A 27273-nucleotide genomic window follows, 5' to 3' on the forward strand; every position below is an offset into this window, starting at 1 on the left:
CGACTACACCGCTGATGAAAATTTTGATAATTTTTGGAAAAGAAATTTAGATAAATTCGGTCAAACAACCATTGGTTTATGGTGGATATTGTTTGCATATGATTTTACTGAGTTTACTTCTGCATGTTTGTTTTACATACCATTGATTATGTAGGTGTAATCTTTCAATTTTAGTAGTTTTAATCTGATATTCGGATAAAGTATTTTCGGACAAAATAGGTTTATTAGTAACGCTGAATAACTCAACACAATGGTATTCTTGCACGTTTGATAAACCAGAAGGTGTGCCCTCATGTGATTTATCCAGGTGACATGGAATAAGTGTGGAATTCACATATGGAAAGAGATTTCTATAAGGGCCTATAATTTTCTTTAGACGTCTAGATATTTTGTGTACTGTTTCTGCAATTTAGTGTCATCGGCAGTCCGTTATGTATTGAAACCTTTCTAAAGACAAAAATAAATAAAAAATATGCCATTGACAGTCCACAAAATCTCGGACTATTGCCTATTTTCTGGAAGTTTTCAGCATTGCTCAATAATTGTTGCAATTCTTCAACTCGGTTATATCAACTTCAACTTTGTACTGCCATAAAATCAATACTGATTACGCTTGGCAGGCGCTTGTCAGGAGCAGTTATTAGTTTAAAGATATATTATGTGCATGGAGGTTAAAAGTATATATAGCATATACATATATTGCAAAGATAAAAGATCTACAGATCTAAGGTTAAAAACAGTATACAACGGTCTACAGAGAGCATGAGTCGAGTCTACCAACAAAAATTGGTAGGCTCGAACTTGACTGGACATATATTGGAAGACTGTTCCATAGCCTGATGGTCCTTGGGAAGAAGGCTGGTAGTTGGTGTTGGAATGTGGGATTAGATAATTAAGATTTCTAGTAGAGAGCATGTGATGGTATATATATATCCCGGTACAACCCGTTTTCGGACAGCTAACGGTATATCGCTACGTGTTTGGGACGCTTTTCAAAATAATTATTTTTCGGGATAACAGATTGCTACAGTCTTCCATTTTTATTAATTTAAGAAATAAGTCCTTGAGTCATATGAAGTTATGATGTCTACAACATCACAATTTATGTGATAGAATTGAAGGTCCACTAAAGTCTGAACAGGTCTGCTAGATTTTAGCAGTTGGTGGACCTGCTGGCAACTGCTGAAAAAAGTTATGGTCGAGGCCTGCTGATTAGTTTCAAGTTTCAGAAGTTTATTAGCATAAACATACACATGTTTTTGCCATTTACAACAAATATGCAGTGACGTTTCAATATTCACAGAAAAGTATGATAAATATAATGTGGCAAATTATACAATGAAATTAATGTATACATACGTAGATTATACACACATTTAACGTTATTACATTTTAAATGTATTTCAATGATAATGGGTCTTTTACAAAATACTTTCTTAATGGATGCAGGTACCCTATCTTAATATATATATATATATAACAAACTAATACCAAGTTAATTCATCCTCATACATGCAATATATCATAATTATACATATTAACACATACATATGGATTGCCAGGCTATTAGTCTATTACACATGTAATTTAGGTACATGTACATACTGTTACATTACATCCATGTTACATTCATTTTACAAATTACACTATATACAAAACCACTTATTACATATAGCTAATTATTATTTATTGTCTGAAAAGTATAGATATGATAATCGTATGCTGTCATGAACTATGCATCAAATGGACAAATAATCTAAGGTCTTACAAAGAGTTATAAAAATAAATAGATTTGCAAATTGTAAGGCATATAGAGCAAATCCTGCCAACATCATGTGGGAACTGAATGAGATTTCGTTTTACCGGTGTATGAAACAGACAGCACAAGGATAAAAATTTGTGTTGTGAAAAACTTTCTATCAGATTGTTTGTTTAAAATGGTAACAGTGTTTTTTTTTAACCCTTAGACTGCTAAATTTAAAAAATGGACTGGTCTATCATTTAATGTGGGCAGTACCATTTGTTATTTGAAGGGGTATTCATTGAAAATTTACTGACTGAATAGCGAACAGTGCAGACCATGATCAGACTGCACGGATGTGCAGGCTGATCTTGGTCTGCGCTGGTCGCAAAGGCAGAATCACTTGCTGCCAGCAGGTTTAACGTTAATGTTGTTAGTATTTTCTATAGGGGGAATGAATGGATTTATGATTGAAAGTATGGGAAATCAAAAGTGGTTGTTTGAAAAGTTGACCCGATTCGGTCGGCCGTTACCCGTGTATGAAACAGAAAGCAGAAGGATAAAAATTTGTCATGAAAAACTTTCTATCAGATCGTTTGTTTATAATGTTAATGGTGTTTTTTTAATGTTGTTAGTATTTTCTACAAGGGGAAGAAATTAATTTATGATTCTAAGTCTGAGAAATCAACAGTAGTTGTTTGAAAATAGGACCCGATTTGGTTTATTATGTGATGGCCATATCGCCAGTGAATACTTCAGTAAGTGTCTGTTGATTTTATCACGAGTGATCAAGTCAGCAAACACTTCAATAAGATAATGCCGGTTAACGCGGTAATATTTGTCTATGCAAGATTATCTCCAGTTGCGATTCTGTGTATATTTATACTTCTTTGGATGTTATAAGCAGGGTAAATTAAACTCCTTAAGGATGTACGAGCGTTTTTTTTTCAGGATATCCGCCATTTTGAAAAATGTTTCTTCGAATATTGCTTTCTAACAAAAGTTTTGCCAAAAATTAATGCTAAATAATTAAAATATGGATAATAATGTACCATTTAACCAAATATATTATGCTCTTTGCGAAAAAAAAATTTTCACCCTTATTTTTGGCTGGCATTTGCCTAAAATTGACTTGAGATTTACAATGGGGTAGGGGTAGGTAATTTCAAATATCTATTAAAGTAGATCAGGTTTGGCTTTGATATTTTTCTGACTGATACATATAATGTTAAGCTATAAATGAAATAAAAGTTTTCAAGATAGCACTTTATATTATATAGAAAATATAAATTAAAATAAAAAGAACAAAAAATATCAAAATTCACCACTTTTTAACAGTTTTTTCTTAATAAATCTATTAGATGCACGGTGAACCCAACTTTTTTTCTTTCCATTTTGAAGCATTTTTGTGTGTCATTAATGCTGGAAAATATTTTGAAAATCTGAATGTCAGAATTTTTTTTGTAGATCTAAATACGTTTTTCCATTTGAAATAAAGTGGGTGGGGTAATTATGTCAACATGTAAAAATTAAAGAGATTTGTCGGTGACATTTATGCTTATGTAATACTGACATCACCATAATTATATTCATATTAATCTGTAAGATCTGAAATCCCTATAAGATTAAGTAGGATATTATATGTTTTATTAAGTACCAACATTTTTTCAATTTTTCAAAATTTCAGAAATGCGTAAACAGTGGGTGAAGAAAATACCCTATAAAATTAAAACGAGTTCGGTGACCTATGTTTTTTTGCGCTTGTTTGTCTTAGAAACTAATGTTCTTCAAGCTCACAGGGTATGAAAAGATTCTTAACGTTAGAAAAAATTCGCTCGTACATCCTTAAGTTAAAGTAACTGCTCCATGGAATGAGTTTGACAATAATTAGGATTAACTAAAATAATCAGCACCATTGTCTTGGGAATAACGAAAAAATCGACATGATCATTATGCTAATAATAAAGATAATCTGCACAATGGTTATGCAAATACAGAAATTAAAAATCTAGAGGTCAGTGCTAGTACTAGTAATGGGTTAGAACTTAGTTACAGATCTAGAAATAATCAAAAGTTCACAAATAAAAGGCAATGTTGCAGTAGCTGAAAAGGGCAGAGTGGAGTACTGTAGCCTCTGCAGACGTTGACACTAAATTAGCATGAGAAAAGCAACATAGTATATAGCTTTGCGACCAGCATGGATCCATACCAGCCTGCGCATCCGCGCAGTCTGTTCAGGATCCATGCTGTTCGCTAACAGTTTCTCTAATTGCAATAGGCTTTGAAAGTGAACAGTATGGATCCTGACCAGACTGCGTGGATTTGGTCTGGATCCATGCTGGTCACAAAGCCACTATGTTGGTTTTCTCATGCTAATTTAGTGTTAACGTCTGCAGAGGCTACAGTACTCCACTCTGCCCTTTTCAGCTGCTGCAACATTGCCTTTTATTTGTGAACTTTTGATTATTTCTAGATCTGTAACTAAGTTCTAACCCATTACTAGTAATTGTAATATCTTTGAAATTAAATCTTGCATACTGAGCAGGTTTTGGGATACAGCAGATTATGACACAGCCATGTGTACACATGTATTGAGATGACAACTTACTGTTGACATTTTGTATTGTCACAACTGTGGCAGTTAACATGCTGTGCAGAAGGGAGCAAGATAAACCAAGTGATGTATAGTTATTATACAAAAGATGGAATTTTACTAGCAAACTGATTTAGACTTACAATTACTGATTCAGTACTGAAAGTTTGAATTGCTTAGAGCCTTCTTACAACAAGAATCTGGCTTTATATATAACTTGAAGTTTACTAGTGTCAAAATCACTGTCAGTATGAATATATATTGCTTAGCAGTCTGAGCTGAGAAATGCTTACAGAATGGTTTTATCCAAAATATATGAAGAAATATAAAATTTAATGAACCCTGTTATTTCAATTCAAAATGTTTTGAATTAATTAAAATTTACAAGAAAAAAATACTTGATTAATAAAAATTTTCATTAGATGCACATGCATTTATTGCAAGGTATGGATAACTTTTGATGTCTTATAAAATCTCATGTTTTTCATATCTTACAGAAACATAATGGAAGCTGCATCCGGCAGCACCGAGTTCAATCCATACAAGTATGAAGGTTCCCCAAATGTTCATGTGTCCGAAGGGTATCTAGTTGTACTGTGTGGTCTCTTCACTTTTCTTGCCATAAATTTTGCTGCCGTAAAAATTGGCCCACCAAAGAATGTGTCGGGAGATATATGGCGATGGAGGAACACTTTTGTATCGTGGGTGCATGCAGATATAGTTGGAACTGGGGTTCTTTACTGGTAAGAAGCTAAGTTGGATTTCTAGCTTTGATAATGTGTTTTGTTTTTCGCCTAATGAAAGCATACTGAAATTTAGTGCCATCATTAATATACGTCAGTTCAAGTCTTCTATATTGTTGAATGTTGATAAACATATTTTGATAATAGCCCTGTAATAGATCCAATGTGTGGCATGTTGTTCAAGGATTTTATTACATGAACTGAAATTGAATACATGCCAAAAAGTAATTAAGCTTGTCTGGAAAAACTTGGCATCAGTTTTACAGTTTAATCTTTACTCACATTTTAGCAGCACTACATGATGTATAAATAATTACCGTACATGTCATGAGTAGGGTTACAGAAATTATGAAAACTCACTCAGTCCATGGTACCCCACCCACCATATTTATATGTAGTACTACATTTTGTAAAACATGATAGAGAAAAGAATTTAGTGTGTCATACATTGAAATTGATTTGCTGGTTAGAGTAAGTAATCATACAATGATAAAGGTCAATAATTTAAACACTGTATTGGACCAGTTAGCCTAAAAAAATTCTAAATGGCAGGTCATTATGAATCAACACTTGGGTCATTACATACTTGTCAAATAAATAATTTTCATGCTGGAGTAATAATGCAGGGTTGGAATATCTGGATTAGTGCCCCAGTTTTGTAATCATGTTAAATAAATTCTTGTAAACATTAAAACTAGAACTACTACTAATAAACTTTGATAATGTGGCAGTTGAGTCCAATAAGTCCAGGGGTGTTCAAAGATAATCCGTCATAGATCTATTGTAAAGCAAGTGTTGGATTTACATGTATTGGAAAATAAACAGTGTCGATTGTATTGAGGTCAACTGCCACATTATCAAAGTTTATTAGTATGTACTTTACTAACATAATACTTGTATATATTTGATGTAAATTATAGAGTCAAAGTAGGTGAGTTTTTCTGTTTGGTAACTTATTCACTGTAGTCAAGACCTGTATTGAAAATATTTACTGAAAAGAAATTAACAATTCTGTAATAAGAGACTTAAACAATTATGCAGAAATATTAGAAATATAAAATCATGAATCGCCTCTATGTTTTTCCTGAAATAATATTTATGAGCATGATATGTTTAGCTGTGAATAAGTTATATTTTTATGTCTTCTGTGACAACAGAACTTGGAGTGTTTGAATTACGTGTCTATCAGTCATTGATTCCTACAGTTTCCATCCATTTCAGATGAAACTTGGAATACATCAACATCTGTGTTGAAATGCACACATTGTGAGAGGCTTTATTATGTCCCCCAGGATGACCCCTATTGATTTTGGGGTCACTCTTAAAGGTCAAAGTCACATGGGCCAGAACATGGAAATCCATGTTTGATCAGTAACTCGAGACCCATTTGACCTAGAACCTTCAAACTTCATAGGGTGGTAGGGCTTATAGAGTAGATGACCCCTTTTGTTTTGGGGTCACTCCATCAAAGGTCAAGGTCACAGGGACCATCCGTCTGTCACACTTTATTTTCAATCAATAACTGGAGAACCATTTGACCTAGAACCTCCAAACTTCATAGGGTGATAGGGCTTACAGAGTTGAAGAGCCCCATTGATTTTGGGGTCACTCGATCAGAAGTCAAGGTCACAGAGAAAACTGTTTCCAGTCTATAACTTGAGAACCACTAGGCCCAGAATGTTGAAAGTTTGTGGGATAAGTGTACATGCTGAGTAGATGGTCCCTGTTGCAGCCAACCATCACTTGTTACTATTATGCATTGGGGAAGACATGCGCTTTTCTACAAAAGCATCTTCTTGTATTTATTCTGTCCCGTAGACTACTAGTCCTAATTACACCATGTTCTCTGTAGTATCCTGACATTGACCTCGCTAAAGCTAGGTTCCACTTTTAGGGATAGCCAGAGCAAGACATAAAAAAACTCTTCTGCTCATGAACACCTTGGTGGATCTCTGTCAGATTTGATTTGAAGCATCTTTGTTTTCGCCTCTCTAAAATTCATTCATATGGTACTGCTTGACCCATTTAGTGGGCCACCAGAGCTTAAAATGAAAAACTTTCAAACAATTATCTTGAACAGCTCTGTGGATCTTTACCAAACTTGTAGCATCCTTGCTTGGACTACTATCATGTTTGTACAAATGGGTCTGCTTTATTTGTTTAGCTGGAACTGTTCATAGAAAAAAATCACCTTAAATACATGTACTTCTGCTCGTGGACAGCTTAGATTAAATGTATCGTCACCAAATGACCCCTTTTAAGGGCCACCAGAACTAAAATAGAAATACCTTTAAAAACAGAAATAGTTATCAGCTGGTTCATAAAAAGAAGTTGTTTTTAAAGGTATTTCTGTTTTTGTGAAAACTGGATAAGAACTGCTCATGTTAGTGAGCAAACACTGTAAATTTTCACAATTTTGTATCAAAGCAGTTTCTAGTGGTATTAATCACCTTTAGTGATATTAATCACCTTTGGTGATAGCTATAGTTTAAGGCATTTCTTTTTTGTTTTTAATTAACACTGTGGTCTTTTCATGCTTTAAATCTTGTACTCTGTGAAGTATTTCTCACTTTCAAAATGTGTCTTATGACTTTACTCTCTGCTAGCTGACTGTATGGAGTATCGCATATTTAAAAAGATGTAGTTTTATGTTTCTAGTAGAATTGCTCTTTTTGTTCTTCAAGATTCTGTATAACAAAGTGTGTATTAAAAAGAAAGAAAAATGTTATATGAAGTGTTTTTAAAGGTCTTGAAACTTGAATGTTATAGCTTCATAGGTTGCATTATATACCGTGAAATCATTTAAATTCGCTGACATGAAATTTCGCGCAAACATGAAAAAGGACTGTTTTGCGCGGGCTTTAATTCGTGCATTTTCAATTTTAGTAATGAAAAAATATAATTAAAAAATAATGATAGTGCGGTCTTAAATTCGCGCATCGGTCCTAGCGCAAAATACGCGAAATTTCATCCTACGCGAATAAAAATGATTTCACAGTATACAAATTTCAAAGAGTTGTAAATACATTTCTTTTCATAGGTCTTTAATAATGACAGTTTGCTTTCTTTTATTATCAGACTTTGCTAAAAGTAACAATATTAGATATGTATTCATGCAAAATGTATATTTTTGAGTATGACAAACTTAACCTTTTACATTTTCAGCCTGTTGTTTAAACCAGAGATCGCATCAGATTTTATTTTGTACTGTGACAATTTCATATACTTCCTGGTAGCCTTTTCAATGGGTACGTATGCTCGCAAGGAATATTTGTATGTGTTTAATTTGAAAATATCTTTAACCCTTACCCTGCAAAATTTCTATAATAAACTTGTCCATCTTTCAATTTGGACAGTACCATTAACTGTTAAAAGTGGTACTTACCAAAAGATATAGGCTGAATGGCGAACAGTGCAGATCATGCACGAATGTGCAGGCTGATCATGATCTACACTGGCCGCAAAGGTAGAATCAGTCGTGTTCAGCATGGTAAGGGTTAAAATTGTTTACGCTGTATTTTTCTGCATTGACTATAATGTCTAATTTAGGCTTTTTAGCTCACTACAGCACAAGGTGCTAGCTTGATGGTTTTTACAACTTAAATGTAATCCTTTTGTGATTCTGCCGAGAAAGTTCAAATGTTTTCATTTGTCAGAGAAAATGGCCAACAGAGAGCATGGTAACTTTCCCCTATAAATTTATATAAAACATATTTTAAGGTGACCCTGTACAGAGATTGTTCAAATTTTCCATTAAGTGGAAAGATATGAAGGCTCCAAATTTCCATATAAATTATGTAGAAAGTAAAAACTTTTTTATACTCCCTGAAGGGGAAGTATATAGTCACTGCTTCATCCATCTGTGTGTCCATCCATCCCACAATTCTTGTCTGGAGTATTTCCCAGCAACCACTGGTTTGAATTTAGCAAAACTTCATTGGAAGATTCACTCCTAAGTGGAGATGTGCATATGGTCTTGGTGTTAGTTCATGCAAGGAAGTTGTCAGATACTTAATGAGAAATTGTATTTGTTAGAATTGTATGGAATCAGGGAGCACTGGTTATGTTAAATGCCTGCTTTTGCATATCTAAAGTTCTGTAGAAAAATGGTATGACAGTCAAATCAGACCAATCAAATCAGAAGTGAGTTATCATAAAATGATCATCAGTGTACAGTCTAACCTGTGTTAAGCTGTCAGCCAAGGGATCAGCACAATCTGCCAACTAAGGCAAGCGACTGCTAAAGACAAGTTGAAATTAACCTTTAGCCAGCTGGTAGCAAGTGATTCTGCCTTTGCAAACAGTGCAGACAAAGATCATGCAGGCTGATTTTAGTCTGAACTGTTACCTTTTCAATAAATTTTCAGTGAACACCCATTGAATAATAAATGGTGCTACAGAAACTGAATGATAGACCAGTCCATTTCAGGAATTTAGCAGGGTAAAGGTTAAGAAACCACTTGCATTATGAGAACATTTTTCAGCTCCTGCATTTGTTGTTAAAGAACAAAATTTATGTTGTATTATGAGACCTTATTTGTTAAAAGACCTCCTTTTGCACTTCCTGGAGGTGGTCTCTTAACCTTTGGCCTGCTTTCGGCAAGGCTGCATTTAAAAAAGTCTTTGTTTGCTGTCTCCCGACCCTACTTTTTAGCTCATCTGTCACAAAGTGACAAGGTGAGCTTTTGTGATCGCGCGGTGTCTGTCGTCCGTCTTCCTTGCGTGCATCCGTGTGTCCGTCCGTAAACTTTTGCTTGTGACCACTCAAGAGGTCACATTTTTCATGGGATCTTTATGAAAGTTGGTCAGATTGTTCATGTTGATGATATCTAGGTCAAGTTCGAAACTGGGTCACGTGCCGTCAAAAACTAGATCAGTAGGTCTAAAAATAGAAAAACCTTGTGACCTCTCTAGAGGCCATATATTTCAAATATCTTCATGAAAATTGGTCAGAATGATTAGCTTGATGATATCTAGGTCAAGTTCAAAACTGGGTCACATGCCATCAAAAACTAGGTCAGTAGGTCTAAAAATAGAAAAACCTTGTGACCTCTCTAGAGGCCATATATTTCACAAGATCTTCATGTAAATTGGTCAGACATTCACTTTGATGATATCTAGGTCAAGTTTGAAACTGGGTCACGTGCCGCCAAACACTAGGTCAGTAGGTCAAATAATAGAAAAACCTTGTGACCTCTCTAGAGGCCATCATGGGATCTGTATGAAAGTTGGTCTGAATGTTCAACTTGATGATATCTAGGTCAAGTTCGAAACTGGATCACATGTGGTCAAAAACTAGGTCAGTAGATCTTAAAATAGAAAAACCTTGTGACCTCTCTAGAGGCCACATATTTCATGAGATCTTCATGAAAATTGGTCAGAATGTTCACCTTGATGATATCTAGATCAAGTTCGAAAGTGGGTCACGTGCCTTCAAAAACTAGGTCAGTAGGTCAAATAATAGAAAAACCTTGTGACCTCTCTAGAGGCCATATTTTTCATGGGATCTGTATGAAAGTTGGTCTGAATGTTCATCTTGATGATATCTAGGTCAAGTTCGAAACAGGGTCATGTGCGATCAAAAACTAGGTCAGTAGGTCTAAAAATAGAAAAACCTTGTGACCTCTCTAGAGGCCATACTTGTGAATGGATCTCTATAAAAATTGGTTAGAATGTTCACCTTGATGATATCTAGTTCAATTTTGAAACTGGGTCATGTGCCATAAAAAACTAGGTCAGTAGGTCAAATAATAAAAAAACCTTGTGACCTCTCTAGAGGCCATACTTTTCATGGGATCTGTACGAAAGTTGGTCTGAATGTTCATCTTGATGATATCTAGGTCAAGTTTGAAACTGGGTCAGCTGCGTTCAAAAACTAGGTCAGTAGGTCTAAAATTATTAAAATCTTTTGACCTCACTAGAGGCCATATTTTTCAATGGATCTTCATGAAAATTGATCTGAATGTTCACCTTGATGATATCTAGGACAGTTTCGAAACTGGGTCACGTGCGATCAAAAACTAGGCCAGTAGGTATAAAAATAGAAGAACCTTTTGATCCCTCTAGAGGCCATATTTTTCATGAGATCTTCATGAAAATTAGTGAGAAAGTTCACCTTGATGATATCTAGATAAAGTTAAAAACAGGGTCACGTACATTCGAAAACTAGGTCAATAGGTCAAATAATAGAAAAACCTTATGACCTCTCTAGAGACCATACTTTTCAATGGATCTTCATGAAAATTGGTCAGAATTTTTATCTTGATAATATCTAGGTCAAGTTCAAAACTGGGTCACATGAGCTCAAAAACTAGGTCACTATGTCAAATAATAGAAAAAATGACGTCATACTCAAAACTGGGTCATGTGGGAAGAGGTAAGCGATTCAGGACCATCATGGTCCTCTTGTTAAAGTTGGGTAGGTAGGTAGGCAATTCTTTTTTTTTCTTTGGTGGAGGGATTATACTTCTACCAGTAGATATATGATCGTTTCTTACAGAATATTTCTTCTGTAAAAATAAGGCAAATCTGTATATGTTGTATAAAAGGATGAAATTAAATAATACAACTAAAACTTTGTCACTTGTCATATATCGCAACTTAAAAAAAATTTTGACCAGCATTGTCCATAAAAACTTTTGGGGCACAGCATTTTAAGCGGGTAGGTAGGGAGACAGCAAACAAACATGTTTTTAATTTTGGCCCAAGTGATACTGCCTTTGCGACCAGTGCAGACTAAGATCAGCCTGCATGATGATCATGGTCTGCACTGTTTGCTATTCAGTCAGTACAATTTGAATGAACACCTCTTCAAATAATAAATGGTATTGTCCAGATTGAATGATGAACCAGTTCATTATAGAAATTTAGCAGGGTAAGGGTTACCGGTAATACAAGTTGTACTGTATTTATACATAGAAGTGTTATTTACAGATGAGTATTATGCATTTCTAACCAGAATTATATGAGCCGTGCCATGAGAAAATCAACATAGTGGCTTTGCGACCAGCATGGATCCAGACCAGCCTGCGCATCCGCGCAGTCTGGTCAGGATCCATGCTGTTCGCTAACAGTTTCTCCAATTGCAATAGGCTTTGAAAGCGAACAGCATGGATCCTGACCAGACTGCGCGGATGCGCAGGCTGGTCTGGATCCATGCTGGTCGCAAACCCACTATGTTGGTTTTCCCATGGCACGGCTCAATTATGTACAATTTAAGACCTTTTCTACTGCACAGGTTACTTTGTTTATGATGTTTGTGACCATGCCATGAACAACAAGCTTGTCAGCAACTATGAGGTGATTCTACATCATTTAGTGGTAAGTACGGGAACTGTGAGGGGATTCTACATCATTTAGTGGTAAGTACGGGAACTGTGAGGGGATTCTACATCATTTAGTGGTAAGTACGGGAACTGTGAGGGGATTCTACATCATTTAGTGGTAAGTACGGGAACTGTGAGGGGATTCTACATCATTTAGTGGTAAGTACGGGAAATGTGAGGGGATTCGACATTATTTAGTGGTAAGTACGGGAACTGTGAGGGGATTCTACATCATTTAGTGGTAAGTACGGGAACTGTGAGGGGATTCTACATCATTTAGTGGTAAGTACGGGAACTGTGAGGGGATTCTACATCATTTAGTGGTAAGTACGGGAACTGTGAGGGGATTCTACATCATTTAGTGGTAAATATGGGAACTGTGATAAATATGGGAACTGTGAGGGGATTCTACATCATTTAGTGGTAAGTACGGGAACTGTGAGGGGATTCTACATCATTTAGTGGTAAGTACGGGAACTGTGAGGGGATTCTACATCATTTAGTGGTAAATATGGGAACTGTGATAAATATGGGAACTGTGAGGGGATTCTACATCATTTAGTGGTAAGTACGGGAACTGTGAGGGGATTCTACATCATTTAGTGGTAAGTACGGGAAATGTGAGGGGATTCGACATCATTTAGTGGTAAGTACGGGAACTATGAGGGGATTCTACATCATTTAGTGGTAAGTACGGGAACTATGAGGGGATTCTACATCATTTAGTGGTAGGTACGGGAACTATGAGGGGATTCTACATCATTTAGTGGTAAGTACGAGAACTTTGAGGTGATTCGACATCATTTACTGGTAAGTACGGGAACTGTGAGGGGATTCTACATCATTTAGTGGTAAGTTCGGGAACTATGAGGGGATTCTACATAATTTAGTGGTAAGTACGGGAACTATGAGGGGATTCTACATCATTAAGTGGTAAGTACGGGAACTATGAGGGGATTCTACATCATTTAGTGGTAAGTACGGGAACTATGAGGTGATTCTACATCATTTAGTGGTAACTACAGGAAAAACAGAAGTCTTTGCAAGGAAGTAATTTGTCAGGATACGTGTTAAATGACCCAGGAAAGTGCCTACGCCTTTAGTATCTTGAACAATGAAATGGGTCCAATCGCTAAGGTGACTATGTCTTAAACTAGCTGACAAACGATGTAGAATGTCCTTTGCTAAAATGTATAGCTGGTAAGACCAAATATCTTGTATATAAAATTTTCCTCTGGCTACCTTGCCTAAATGATTCGTGTGCCAATGATTTATAAATGATTTCAATTAGGAGCTAAATAATTTCAGGAATCAGGCAAATCACTAAATGTTTCAAACTAACAATCTTCAATTAATGATAATCAGCTCAAACTCCTATAGGCTACAGATACTATATTTGACTGGTCTTTTTGCTTAAGTTCCCATCAGACAATGTCTTTGAAATAACAACATACGAGTCCTATCGCATAGGTGCTTAGCCTATGTTCTCTAAATTGAAGCTGTAACTCAATAAGATTGCCCGGACTCCTGGATGCTCAGCACCTATATGCTATCTCATGTAGCATTCAACTACCATATAGGTTTAACCCCGATGCCTTGGCTGTACTTCGCCAATAACGCTGAACCTCGTCTAAGCTGGAAGTCTCCTACTATCTCAGTAGATTACCAAACACTAGGTCTCTGCCTCAGCTTTGCGATGCTCAGCCTATGTTTGCTATCATCTATAGCATTCAACTACCGTTAAGGTAAAACTCCTATGCGCTGGCCCTGTAGCTCAAAACCGTGTTGAAATTCTGCAACTCTATGAACTTCAAAGTCTTCATTTTAATAATTAATCCGCCGTGACAGTGTAGTTGCAATAACTTCCTCATCAAGGTACTGGGATAAATTATTAGTTGAATCCTTGATGGGTCTAAATCAGTTCCTGGATACAGAATGATCTCTCTGTCATCCATCTACCAATTTATACCTTAGCAGATGTGAGCTTTGATTGGTGCTATTTATAGAACTTGTTTCTGATTGGTTCAAATTCATACATAGTATTTTACAAGGTGTACTTGCTCTAGGAATAAGGTCAGTAATTCGTTCGAGAATGTGTTTCCGCGGTGTAGTCGAAAGAAGTCCATAATAAATAGATTCTAATTTTCCCATTTTTTGCACTAATTCGTGTAGAACGAGTGCTTTAATCACATTTTTTTCACTGCTAGACTATATTCTGCATGAAATGAGATGGTTTTCATGTTTATACACCCCACATGGCAAGTCTTGCAGATTGAAACCGGAAATAGGTGTTTATTGTGCGGACAAGAGCAAATGTGCGCAATTTTTTGGGTAGCAGACCATAACTGACTGGCATTTCACTAGGAACTATTCAACCCCCTATTTTCTTTTCATTTTTGAGTCAGCTAAAGGCTGAAAGCCTTTTGACGAGTCCTTGCTGTTCAGCGATTCTCTGAATGGACCGAATAACACTTGAAGGGATGTAGTTCCATTAGATTTCTCAAACTTCAAACAGTTCACTGCATGAATGAAGTTAAGTTGTGTCAATTCCCTTTGCTATGACCAATATACGATGTAATCTGTCATATTTATGCTTTGTAATTGTGCAATACTCGAATGTAACTCATTAAACATAAATGTGCATTTTAAGAATTGCGCAGGCTTACAAAGCTTGGGTAACATCCAGCGAAAGACAAAAAATAGTTCCACAGGGCTCCAGATAAGATGTGTATTAGCGTAAATTACGTATAGAAATAATGCAAATACGCATGTCTAATAATTTCTAAGCGTATAAAAACGTATATAAAATTACAGAAACGCACACAATGCTTTTTTAAAAACAAAATCTGAATCGTCTGGATGCGTATGGTAACATAGCCGATCAGCCTTAATTCTCCCACATTGAACGTAAACACGTCGCATCGTATGATTTCTATAAACTTTGCGTGGGTTGAATTTTGCAGTCAGTAAACGGATAAATTATCGGAAGAAGAAGCTCTTACTGGTTTGTTTAGTTACTACTGATATTAAAAATGATTTTAATTCTTATTTTTCGAGAAATAAACAAATCGGCGAAACATTAAATTGTATTTTCTTGTAGTTTTTGAAATCGAAAGTAGATTGTCTATGTTTGGCTGCTTTCACGAAACGAAACAACTTTTTATGAAAAGATTAAATAAGAGGTAATTTAACTGTAAACTTCAATGTCAGATACTGCCAATTGCTGCTAAATGTCTTCGTATCATCACAATTTGTAAAATATATTGTTGAAACTGGAGAAAAGTGTAATCGTATCGGGATATAATATTTTGGGTAAATATCGAGCTGTGTTATGAAATTTTAAGAAAAAAACTAAAAACAAACTGAAACTGGTAGACTATACTGTCAGTACATCAATCATTAGCCGACTCAGGCCCTTCAGGCCTTTGATTTGTTAATTTATGATAGAACTTCCATGAAAAATAGGTGTAGGAAAAAGTAATGTTCTATAAAGATACGTAAAGACGACCTGAAGTTGTCGTTTTTTATATGAAACAAAGAAGGATTTGAATTACTGACTTTCAACCTCTTACAAATATCTGGTTCCCGTTAATTATTGTTTATAACATAATGTGTGATGCTGGGATCCAGCTATCAACATAATAAACCCAAATCGGCCACAAATAACCCAAAGTCTATTATCTACAACAAATCAGCTATAGTTATAGCAGTGATAGAATGAAAAAAGGAGCCAATCACTATCTGTGCTTATTTGTTATGTTAGCGATATATCAGATATACAAATTATTCTGACAAAATTTCTGCTGCTTTCACGTTCCTGAGTACTAGGTAGCAGTTGTTGCGAAAAGTAAAAATTTTGATTGCTTTAATGAGGAATGTTTATGGTTTATGTGAAGGTTAAATCTTATGTAGTAAGACTGTTTATAAATTATGTCTCCCCCACCTATTGTTTTTGCCTTCGCTCTCTGTCTGTCCGTCCGTCCACATTAAGCTTGTCCGGCTTTTACAGGTCAAACTGCTGGCCAGATTTCAACGAAACTTCACAAGAGTGATCAGTACCTAGCCTAGTTGTGCATATCGTCAACATGTTCCGCTTTGCTGCACGAAATGGCCGTAAGAGCTAAAAATAGATAAATCTTGTCCAGCTTTCACAGGTCAAACTGCTGGACATATTTTGATGAAACTTGCACCTTTTCCATCCTTAGAATACATAGGGGGGAGACATATGTTTTTGTGACAAAAAGTTTTTCCTAATATTTCTCACTCAGAAATATCTAGTACTTTGTGCAAAGTTGTATCTATCAGTTGTATGTATTTGATTAAAACTTTACGCAAGGCACAGTCCACTAACCTGAAATAATCAAGTTTTGCATGCAGCTTTCAAGATGTATCTTAATAAGAACTGTATGTGTTGGATTGAAACTTCAGACAATGCTTATTAGTCATCAGACCTGCTGAAATAATCAAGTTAGATAACGGTGTTAAATTCAGTGTGAATTATAGCCCTTTTTCGATTTAGAAAATTTTGTTACCCATCTTAAAGGCAGTAAAACGTGCATATTTTGGATGCAAACTTCTTAGTCAGATAACTCTTGATTGATCTTGGTAGGAATTATTTGCCATTTTGGACATGGAACATTTGATTAACCTCTAGCCTGCTGGCAGCAATTTGTTGTGCCTTTGCAGACCAAGATCATCCTGCAAATCCGTGCAGGCTGATTATGATCTGCTTTGTTCACTATTCAGTCAGTAAATTTTCCTTGAACACCCCTTTGAATAATAAGTGGTACTGCCCAAAGTAAATGATGGACCATTCCATTTTAGAAATTTAGCAGGGTAAAGGTTAAAGTTTTGCATGCTAGTAAATATCATGCTGTTTCTCAGAAACAATTACATATATTGGAATGAAACTTCACACAAGGCATTCTACTCATCAGCCCGCCCGCTTAGCTCAGTAGGTAAGAGCGTTGGTCTACGGATCGCGGGGTCGCGAGTTCGATCCTCGGGCGGGGCGTATGTTCTCCGTGACTATTTGATAAACGACATTGTGTCTGAAATCATTAGTCCTCCACCTCTGATAATTCATGTGGGGAAGTTGGCAGTTACTTGCGGAGAACAGGTTTGTACTGGTACAGAACCCAGGAACACTGGTTAGGTTAACTGCCCGCCGTTACATGACTGAAATACTGTTGAAAAACGGCGTTAAACCCAAAACAAACAAACAAATCTACTCATCAGTTATTGTTATATAGCCAAGTTAGATAACTCTTGGTTGAATTCAGTTTAAATTGTGGCCCTTATTTGACTTAGAAAATTTGGCATGCACGTTGATACCATTGCTATAAGGTTTGTACTATAACAAGTTTTGCCCGAATATCATGAAAGTTATGGCTCTTCTTCAACTTTAGTTTTTGTCGAATAGTTAATATAACTCTTGTTATAATATTGTAAATATAGCTTTCTAAGAATGAATATTTATCCTTCGTAAATGAATATTAACATATTGATGATACATTTTATGCTTTTTGCAGATTTCTTGTAATATTTGAATGGGACATATGAAATAATATGATTACCATTTAGTTAAAACTCTAATAAAATGTAATGTAAAATTATTTTACAAATTGCAAGATCAAAATATCTGTCACTATGAACACCCTATATTGCTTTTCACCCAGGCTACACGACTATAATATTGCATCTGTTGTTTTCAAGGTGAAAGATACTATAAAAGCAAAGAATTTTCACAAGGGTTCAATTTTCGCTATATTCGCGAGGCCCTACATCTCGCAAAAATTAATCCTCACGTAAATATTCACCATTAGTATAATTCAAATTCAAGTAGGATATAATTTTAAAATTTCAGGAATATAAAACCTGGCAAACATACTCAAAATATCAAATGCGCAAAATTTTGACCCAGCGAAAAGATGTGCTTTTACGGTATCAGTCTTACTCTAAAGCAAGGAAATGTCCTTTGTATATTGCAGGTTCTGTGGTCATTTTGGTACGACATACAATACAGAGTGAATGTACCTTACACCATTATAGCCCTGATGACGGAGATTCACAGTATATTCCTTCATGCTCGTAAGCTCATGCAATTCGATAAATGGCCGTTCGATCACTGGTTATACAAGATGGTCGTCTCACTGAATTTCATCACCTTCGTAAGATTCCGACTTTGGGGAATATTTCTGATCAGCTGGGGTATTTATACAGAGTGGGGAAGGCTTACATTTATTTATCAAATATTTATTGTTGTCACAATGTTTGTAATGTATCTTATTAACCCAATTTTGTTCTGGAGACTTTTAAAGAATGATGTTCTGCGTCATTTTCGCTCGACTGAAAAGAAAGATAAATTGCATATGAATGGAGCTTGTAGTAAAATGGTCAATGGCGAGTGTCATCTGACCTGATTGTGTAACTTTTTGACAAATTGTTGAGTAATTCCAATGCTATTCCTGTACTGTCATACATCTTTTACACATTTTGTATAAATTGCATAGTTACTTTCTTAATGGCCGGTGCTTAATTAGTCGAGAATGATTTAAAAGTGACTTCCTTAAATAAATTCCTCAGTTATTGAGGTAGTTACTTCTTTAGGCTGGTTCTAATTAAAATAGTTACTTTCGTTAGGCTGGTTCTTATTTTATATGGTTACTTCCTTTAAGCTGGTTCATAATTCAGATGGTTACTTGTTTTTGGCTGATTCTTAATAGGAGATACACAGTACATTATGGCTGTAACCTTGAGTAAAGCGTTAGAAACGCTTTTCGATTTTCAGTGTAAAAATGAGTAAAATCAACGAGCTCTCGTGTGTTTCCTTGACATATAGTACATCAGTAATTAAATTTCCAAGCTTTCTTAAGAAATATAGCATTAATTTCCAGATACCTAAATTATTTTTAAAAAATTTCATCATATTATCTGGAGGCCAGTACGGATTTAATACTTTTATCTACTGTTAGCTGTGAATCTCCCTTTAAGGATTTAATACTTTTATCTACTTTTAGCTGTGAATCTCCCTTTAAGGATTTAATACTTTTATCTACTGTTAGCTGTGAATCTCCCTTTAAGGATTTTTAATTCTTTCATCAACTGTTAGCTATGAATCTCCCTTTATTGATTTAATACTTTTATCTACTTTTAGCTGTGAATCTCCCTTTAAGGATTTAATTCTTTCATCTACTTTTAGCTGTAAATCTCCCTTTAAGGATTTAATTCTTTCATCTACTGTTAGCTGTGAATCTCCCTTTAAGGATTTAATTCTTTCATCTACTGTTAGCTGTGAATCTCCCTTTAAGGATTTAATTCTTTCATCTACTTTTAGCTGTGAATCTCCCTTTAAGGATTTAATACTTTCATCTACTGTTAGCTGTGAATCTCCCTTTAAGGATTTAATTCTTCCATCAACTGTTAGCTGTGAATCTCCCTTTAAGGATTTAATTCTTTCATCTACTGATAGCTGTGAATCTCCCTTTAAGGATTTAATTCTTTCATCTACGGTTAGCTATGAATCTCCCATTAAGGATTTAATTCTTTCATCTACGGTTAGCTGTGAATCTCCCTTTAAGGATTTAATTCTTTCATCTACTGATAGCTGTGAATCTCCCTTTAAGGATTTAATCTTTCATCTACTGTTAGCTGTGAACCTCCCTTTAAGGATTTAATACTTTTATCTACTATTAGTTCTGAATCTCCCTTTAAGATATTTGTTACTGTCAGACAGTACTCTTTCATGACAGCTTCTTGTGAGTTTATACCACTGTTAAGTACCTAGTACTTATACAGTCTGTCAAACTTCTGTCAAGTTTTGTGACATTGTGTGTATAACTGTCTTTACTCCAGCGTATTAAGAATGTTGGATTTAATGTATGTAACATTCCATTATAGCTGCTTGATGCTAGATTTATGTTGAAATGGTGAGAGAGAGGGGTATAGATAAACTGATTAACTGATAAAAAACTTTGTTGAAGTGTGTAACTGGTCAGTGCTGTGAAGTCAGATCGTATTCTGATTTTAAGCATTTGTCAAGAAATAGTTTAACAGTATGATTTTTGCCTAGTGAACTAGTTTTTGAAACTAGATGAGTCAGTAATAGTAAACAGCGTGAAATATGATAGTTTTAATGGTTCAAGGGCCATAACTCTGGTGGTAAAGGGATGACCTAGCCATTAAGATTTAAAAAGATTGTTCAAGAACTGTTGCCTTAAATGTGCTAATAATGTGAAAGGTAACAATGTTTACTTATTCAAGGGCCATCATGTATCTGAAGCAGACTTGGCCAGTAATAAAACTGACTTATGTCTTATGATCTCCAGTGTGTTTTCTATAAAATTATTGATGAGTGGACTGACACAGGGCCATCACAATAGCATACTTCAAACATATTGTGCACAGCTAAGCTAACAGGAAAGCCATTCAGGACCTGTATCACCAATCTGTTCAAATTTTTCTCAAGATTGCCCAATTTCCACTTTGTCCTAGATTTCATTAAGACAAATTTTATGGAAATGAGCTAGAAAATATGACATAGTGTCCCAAATTTACACCTAAAACAGGCTTTCTTATGAATTTCAGCTTTATTCTGCAACCTCCAGATTGTATCTGTAAAACATCCTAAAGTATGAAGATGGTAGTAGGATGATTCTGGATTTCTAAAAAAAAAAAAGTATATATTTATAACTGAATGTCAATTTTAAGGCCAGAAATGTACTTTCCTATTGTAAAAATAGGGCAAGATCAAAATTTCGAATATTTTAAATGATAGGTTTATTTTAAAAAGAATTTTGTACGAAAGTCACATAAAAACACTGTTTTATTTATTTATTTACAAAGACTTTAACATAAAAGTGTTGTTCATATTCAAACATTTGTAAATCTGGAAGCAGGTAGCTGAATTTTATTTTACAACGTATCCATTAATATGTTACTACCAGTAGATAGTAGTTCGCTTCGGGAGAGGAAGGTCTTTGGTTCGATCCCTGGGCGCGTCATACCTAAGACGTAAAAAATGGTACTGGCAGTTTCCTCGCTTGGTTTAAGAGGATAGTGCTAGGACTGGTCATCCCGGTGTCAGTATAATGTGACTGGATGGGATATCATGCCACGTGTCTACGGCGTGATATTCCAGTGAGGCAGCTTTATAAAGTTGGGCATTGTGCTCACTGCTACAAGTAGACACCGATGTTTATGTAACTGTAAGCATGTTAGAATGAAAATAAATAAGGCTGTGTTGTGGTGTATTGTCAGATTTACCATGGTTCATCATTCATATCCTTTGAGATTTAAACCACTAAGGCTAATGCTGGTGTTTTTCATTTCCTGCACCTCTGAACTGTGGTTAATCAGGGGATAAAGCACACAGAGGCCATGATTATTTAATAGATAAAAATAGGATTCCTGTGTATAATGTAACACTTACATGGCTAATATCATGAGGTTTCCAAGCATATAATGCATATAATGTCAGACAGTAGGCCCTTATTTTAGATACCTATGGATTTACCAGTTTTTGTTACTTTTTCTTTGCTGTGGTTGCCCAAATATGTTTTTATTGCTCATAAGTGTTCAATTTTATCATTTGTTGAACATAAATGATGTAACAATATTTTTTTTTCAAAATAGCATGTACGTAGTTTTGTTGAGGAGAACATGTTCTCATGTGTTTAATACCATATTTGTACTGTGTCTGTAATAAGTGCTGTTGTGGAGTATATCTCTTTTGCATGGTAAATATTATCAGTACACTGTTCCTTCTTTCTTGTGATGATTTCTTGCCATTTTATTGTTATTTTTCTCATAACTGTTTGTTTTACCTAAGCTTGCAGTGGACAGACATTTTAATGTGTTTAGTGCAAGCACTTTCATTTTTTATTTCAAAAAGAAAATTAAATTAATTAGTTGTTAATTTGAAAGTAAATTAGTGGGTTCCACTGTTTAGAAAAACTAATGTTTATCTTGGTGCTATAAATGTTCAAATTGTAGGTTTTGTTTCAGTTAGAATGTGAAATTTTGACACAATATACTTGTGACATTAAAAATTTTTTGTGTGGTACTTTGCAGAATGTGAATGCACTAAATCACTAATTGCCATGTTACGCTTATCATGCTTATAGTTGATATAAAAAAAACATACTTGTATTATTGCATAATTATGTGTTGTGTTTATGATATTATTTCAGCTGAACTTGTATATTTATTCTATATAATCCTTGTTCAAGGTCATACCTCATCAGTTATTTTTAGCATTAATTGCTGTAAATTGGGTAATATTCTCAATTGTTTTGTTTTTACCAACATTCACAAATAATGCCACTTTTAAATTCAAAATATTTGTCAATATAATTTGCAATATGTCCTAAAACACAAACAGTCACATTCTGTGAATTCTTAACATTATGGCTGATAACAATGAAATTACTAAATTAAATGTAAGCAACAATTACCCAATCTGCAATATTAATTATTACTGTAAGAATCAAACTGTATAAGTATACCCCCACAAACGAAGTTTGCGGGGTATATAGGAGTGAGCTTGTCGGTCAGTCGGTCTGTTGGTTTTCATGGTTTCTGGACAATAACTCATGAAAGACTTGGCAGATTTAAATACTTCCTGGTACACAGGTGTAACATCATAAAATACAGGTCAAGTTTGACTTTGAGGTCAGTAGGTCAAGGTCACAGTGACCCGCAACAGTTAAACGGTTTCCAGATGATAACTTGAGAATGCTTTGGGCCAAGGATAGTAAATTTTGGTACACAATTGTAGCATCATAAAATACAGGTCAAATTCGACCGAGTTCAGTAGGTCAAAGGTCAAGGTTACTAGGACCCGGAACAGTTAAACGATTTCTGGATGATAACTTGAGAATGCTTTGGCCTACGATCATGAAAAATGGTTGGTCATGACCAGCAGATGGCCCCTATTGATTTTGAGATCAGTAGGCTAAAGGTCAAGGTCACAGTGACCCGGAGCAGTTAAATCGTTTCTGGACAAAAACTTGAGAACGCTTGGGCCTAGGATCATGAAAGTTGATAGGAAGGTTGATCATGACCAGCAGATGACCCCTATTTATTTTGAGGTCAGTAGGTCAAAAGTTAGTGATCATAGTGACCCAGAACAGTTAAACCATTTCAGGAGGATAACATTAGAACCCTTGGGCCTAGGACCATGAAATTTAATAGGGAGGTTGATCATGACCAACAGATGACCCCTGTTGATTTTGAGGACAGTCGGTCAAAGGTCAAGGTCACATTGACCCAGAACAGTAGAGCTTTTTTTGCAGGGTTGACAGATTTAAATCATTTTGATACACAGGTGTAAAATCATCAAATATAGGACAAGTTGGACTTTGACATTGGCTTACTTCTGTGACAAGGCTGTATTGTTGGGGTAAAATTCGTCACTGTGTGACAGCTCTAGTTAAAGTTTTGATGTTGTGACTGAAATGGTTACTATCTATGGATTTATAACAGCTAATTATTTAAAGTTGGTTAGTAAAACTAACTACCAGTTAATACCAGTTTGTTTATTAAAATGTTATTTATTAGCTCGACTATTCGAAGAATAGTCTAGCTATTCTACTCACCCTGGCGTCGGCGTCGGCGTCACACCTTGGTTAAGTTTTTGCATGCAAGTACATACAGCCATCAATTAAAGTCATATAGCTTTGAAACTTATTTTTTCTTTTTCTAGGTCAATTACCAACCTCTCTGGGTCAAGTCCCATAACTCTGACATGTATTTTGAGCAAATTATGCCCCCTTTTGGACTTAGAAAATTTTGGTTAAAGTTTTACATGCAAGTTACTATCTCCAAAACTAATGCAGATATTGATTTGAAACTTCAAATGTGTCTTCGGGGTTATAAAACTAGTTGATAGCACCAAGTCCCATAACTCTGACTTTCATTTTGGTCAAATGTATGCCCCTTTTGGACTTAGAAAATTCTGGTTAAGTTTTGCGTGCAAGTACATACAGCTATTTCTAAAGGCATATAGATTTGAAACTTATTTTTTCTTTTTTAGATAAATTACCAACCTCACTGGGTCAAGTCCCATAACTCTGACATGTATTTTGAGCAAATTATGCCCCTTTTAGACTTAGAAATTTTGGTTAACTGTTTTACATGCAAGTTATTATCTCCAGAACTAATGCAGATATGATTTGAAACTTCACATGTGTCTTCGGTTATAAAACTAGTTGAAGCAGCAGTCCCATAACTTGACCTTCATTTGGCAATTATGCCCCTTTTGGACTTAGCAAATTCTGGTTAAGTTTTGCGTGCAAGTACATACAGCTATTACTAAAAGGCATATAGATTTGAAACTTACTTTTTCTTTTTCTAGATCAATTACTATCCTCACTGGATCAAGTCCCATAACTCTGACATGTATTTGAGCAAATTATTCCCCTTTTTGGACTTAGAAAATACTGGTTAAAGTTTTGCGTGCAAGTACATACGGCAATTACTAAAAGGCATATAGATTTGAAACTTATTTTTTCTTTTTCTAGATCAATTACCAACCTCACTGGGTCAAGTCCATAACTCTGGCATGTATTTTGGGAAAATTATGCCCCCTTTTGGACTTTGGAAAATTTGGTTTAAAGTTTTTACATGCGAGTTTCTATCTCCAAATACTAATGCAGATATTGAATTGAAACTTCCATGTGCCTTCGGGTTATAAAACTAGTTGATAGCAGCAAGTCCATAACTGATATGCATTTTTGGTCAAATTATGCCCCCTTTTGAACTTAAAACTCTTTTGATATTTAACCTTTTTGGGTAATATTTTCCTGCTTCTGTGACAATATTTCGAATAGTCGAGCTTGGCTGTCTTACGGACAGCTCTTGTTATTAGAAAAATAATTGCATTGATCTGATGAAATTTGAACCGCTTTCATTGGTATATAAAATTAGAGACTGAAATAGATCCTGGGTATGATGTTTAGATTTCTGGTTTAACCATTTGAAATAGGTCAGAGTTACCGGATTAGAAATAAAAGGAATATGTACTATTTAAGTATTAACTCGCACGTCTATCTACCTGCTTCACCCAACTTCTGAAACTCGACTTTCAATTTTATCTTTTCCACTAAGTTCATATAAATGACAACATAAAGACATCATTGTCCAGTGGTCTGTTGTACTTTTGTACTTTCGTTGATTGAAAAAGATTGATATGTTTAAATTATTTTTTGGTACTTTTTATAATTATATACCAAATTCTACATTTTTTCCAAATGAAGGTGCCATAATATGTGTTAATATGTAAAAAAAGAATATTCTGCACAGTTTTGCACATTTGATAGAATGTTTTGTATTTGCACAAATATAGACTAACACAGGATAATGTACCGTTTCATTTTCTATTAAGGTTCCAAATTGATTCTAATTTAAATTTTGTTAAATAGAAAAAGTAATTGAAATAAACCATAAAATGGGGTGTTTGGGATAGGGTGAATAAATGGTCTACTGTTTGATCAACCTAATAAACCATATCAGCTTTTTTTTGTAAATGGTTAGAAATTTTACAAATATTTGCACGGAAATTTTGCTTTGCTGCTAACTAAGATATCCTGAAAGTTTTGTAACATTCTCCATTAATAAATAAAGGCAAAATTAAATTTTTGTTTAGTATTTGTGTCAGAAATGGCTGAAATTTACAGAGAAAATAACAAATGAAGAATGTTCTTTTGTTTTTAGCTCACCTGTCACGTAGTGACAGGGTGAGCTTTTGTGATCGCCCTTCGTCCGTCGTCCGTCCACAATTTCTTGTCTGCACGATAGTGGTTTCATTTATGATTTTATTTTAACCAAACTTGCACACAACTTGTATCACCATAAGATCTTGGTTCCTTTCTTGAACTGGCCAAATCCCATTATCGGTTTCAGAGATATGGCCCCTGATAGGGCCAAAATTAGCTATTTTGACCTTGTCTGCACAATAACAGCTTTATTTATTATTTGATTTTTACCAAACTTGCACACAACTTGTATCACCATAAGATCTTGGTTCCTTTCTTGAACTGGCCAGATCCCATTATGGGTTCCAGAGTTATGGCCCCTGAAAGGGCCAAAATCAGCTATTTTGACCTTGTCTGCACAATAGCAGCTTCATTTATGATTTGAATTTAATCAAACTTGCACAAAACTTGTGTCACCATCAGATCTCGATTCCTTTCTTGAACCGGCCAGATCCCATAATGGGTTTCAGAGTTATGGCCCCTGAAAGGGCAAAAATTAGCTATTTTGACCTTGTCTGCGCAATAGCAGCTTCATTTACGATTTGATTTTAATCAAACTTGCACACAACTTGTATCACTACAAGATCTTGGTTCCTTTCTTGAACTGGCCAGATTCCCTAATGGATTCCAGAGTTATGGCCCCTGATAGGGCCAGAATTAGCTATTTTGACCTTGTCTGCACAATAGCAGCTTCATTTATGATTTGAATTTAATCAAACTTGCACAAAAACTTGTGTCACCATAAGATCTTGGTTCCTTACTTGAACTGGCCAGATCCTATAATGGGTTCCAGAGTTATGGCCCCTGAAAGGGCCAGAATTAGCTATTTTAACTTTGTCTGCACAATAGCAGCTTCATTTATGATTTGATTTTAACCAAACTTGCACACAACTTGTATCACCATAAGATCTCGATTCCTTTTTATACGCCCTAAGAGACGTATTATGTTATCGCCTCGGTGTCCGTCTGTCTTTCTGTCTGTTGGTTAGCAATTTCCCTTCCGCTCTGTAACTCTTGAACCCCTTGAAGGATTTCAAAGAAACCTGACACAAATGTTGACCTCATCGAAACAATGTGCAAAGCGCATGTTTCGGATGGCTCACTTCAAGGTCAAGGT

General features: G+C 35.2%; 1 protein-coding gene across 1 annotated transcript; it reads left to right on the forward strand.

The window, feature by feature from the left end:
* The first annotated feature begins 6 nt into the window (after positions 1–6).
* LOC123533083 (TLC domain-containing protein 2-like) lies at positions 7–21861 on the forward strand. The gene is made up of 5 exons (XM_045314710.2): positions 7–150; positions 4832–5077; positions 8243–8325; positions 12315–12397; positions 18393–21861. The coding sequence occupies exons 2-5, from the start codon at positions 4839–4841 to the stop codon at positions 18822–18824; spliced, it is 837 nt and encodes a 278-aa protein (XP_045170645.2). The 5' UTR covers positions 7–150; positions 4832–4838; the 3' UTR covers positions 18825–21861.
* The last annotated feature ends 5412 nt before the right edge of the window (positions 21862–27273 follow it).

Source organism: Mercenaria mercenaria, chromosome 12 (genome assembly GCF_021730395.1).
Source record: "Mercenaria mercenaria strain notata chromosome 12, MADL_Memer_1, whole genome shotgun sequence".
Taxonomy (NCBI): Eukaryota; Metazoa; Mollusca; class Bivalvia; order Venerida; family Veneridae; genus Mercenaria; species Mercenaria mercenaria.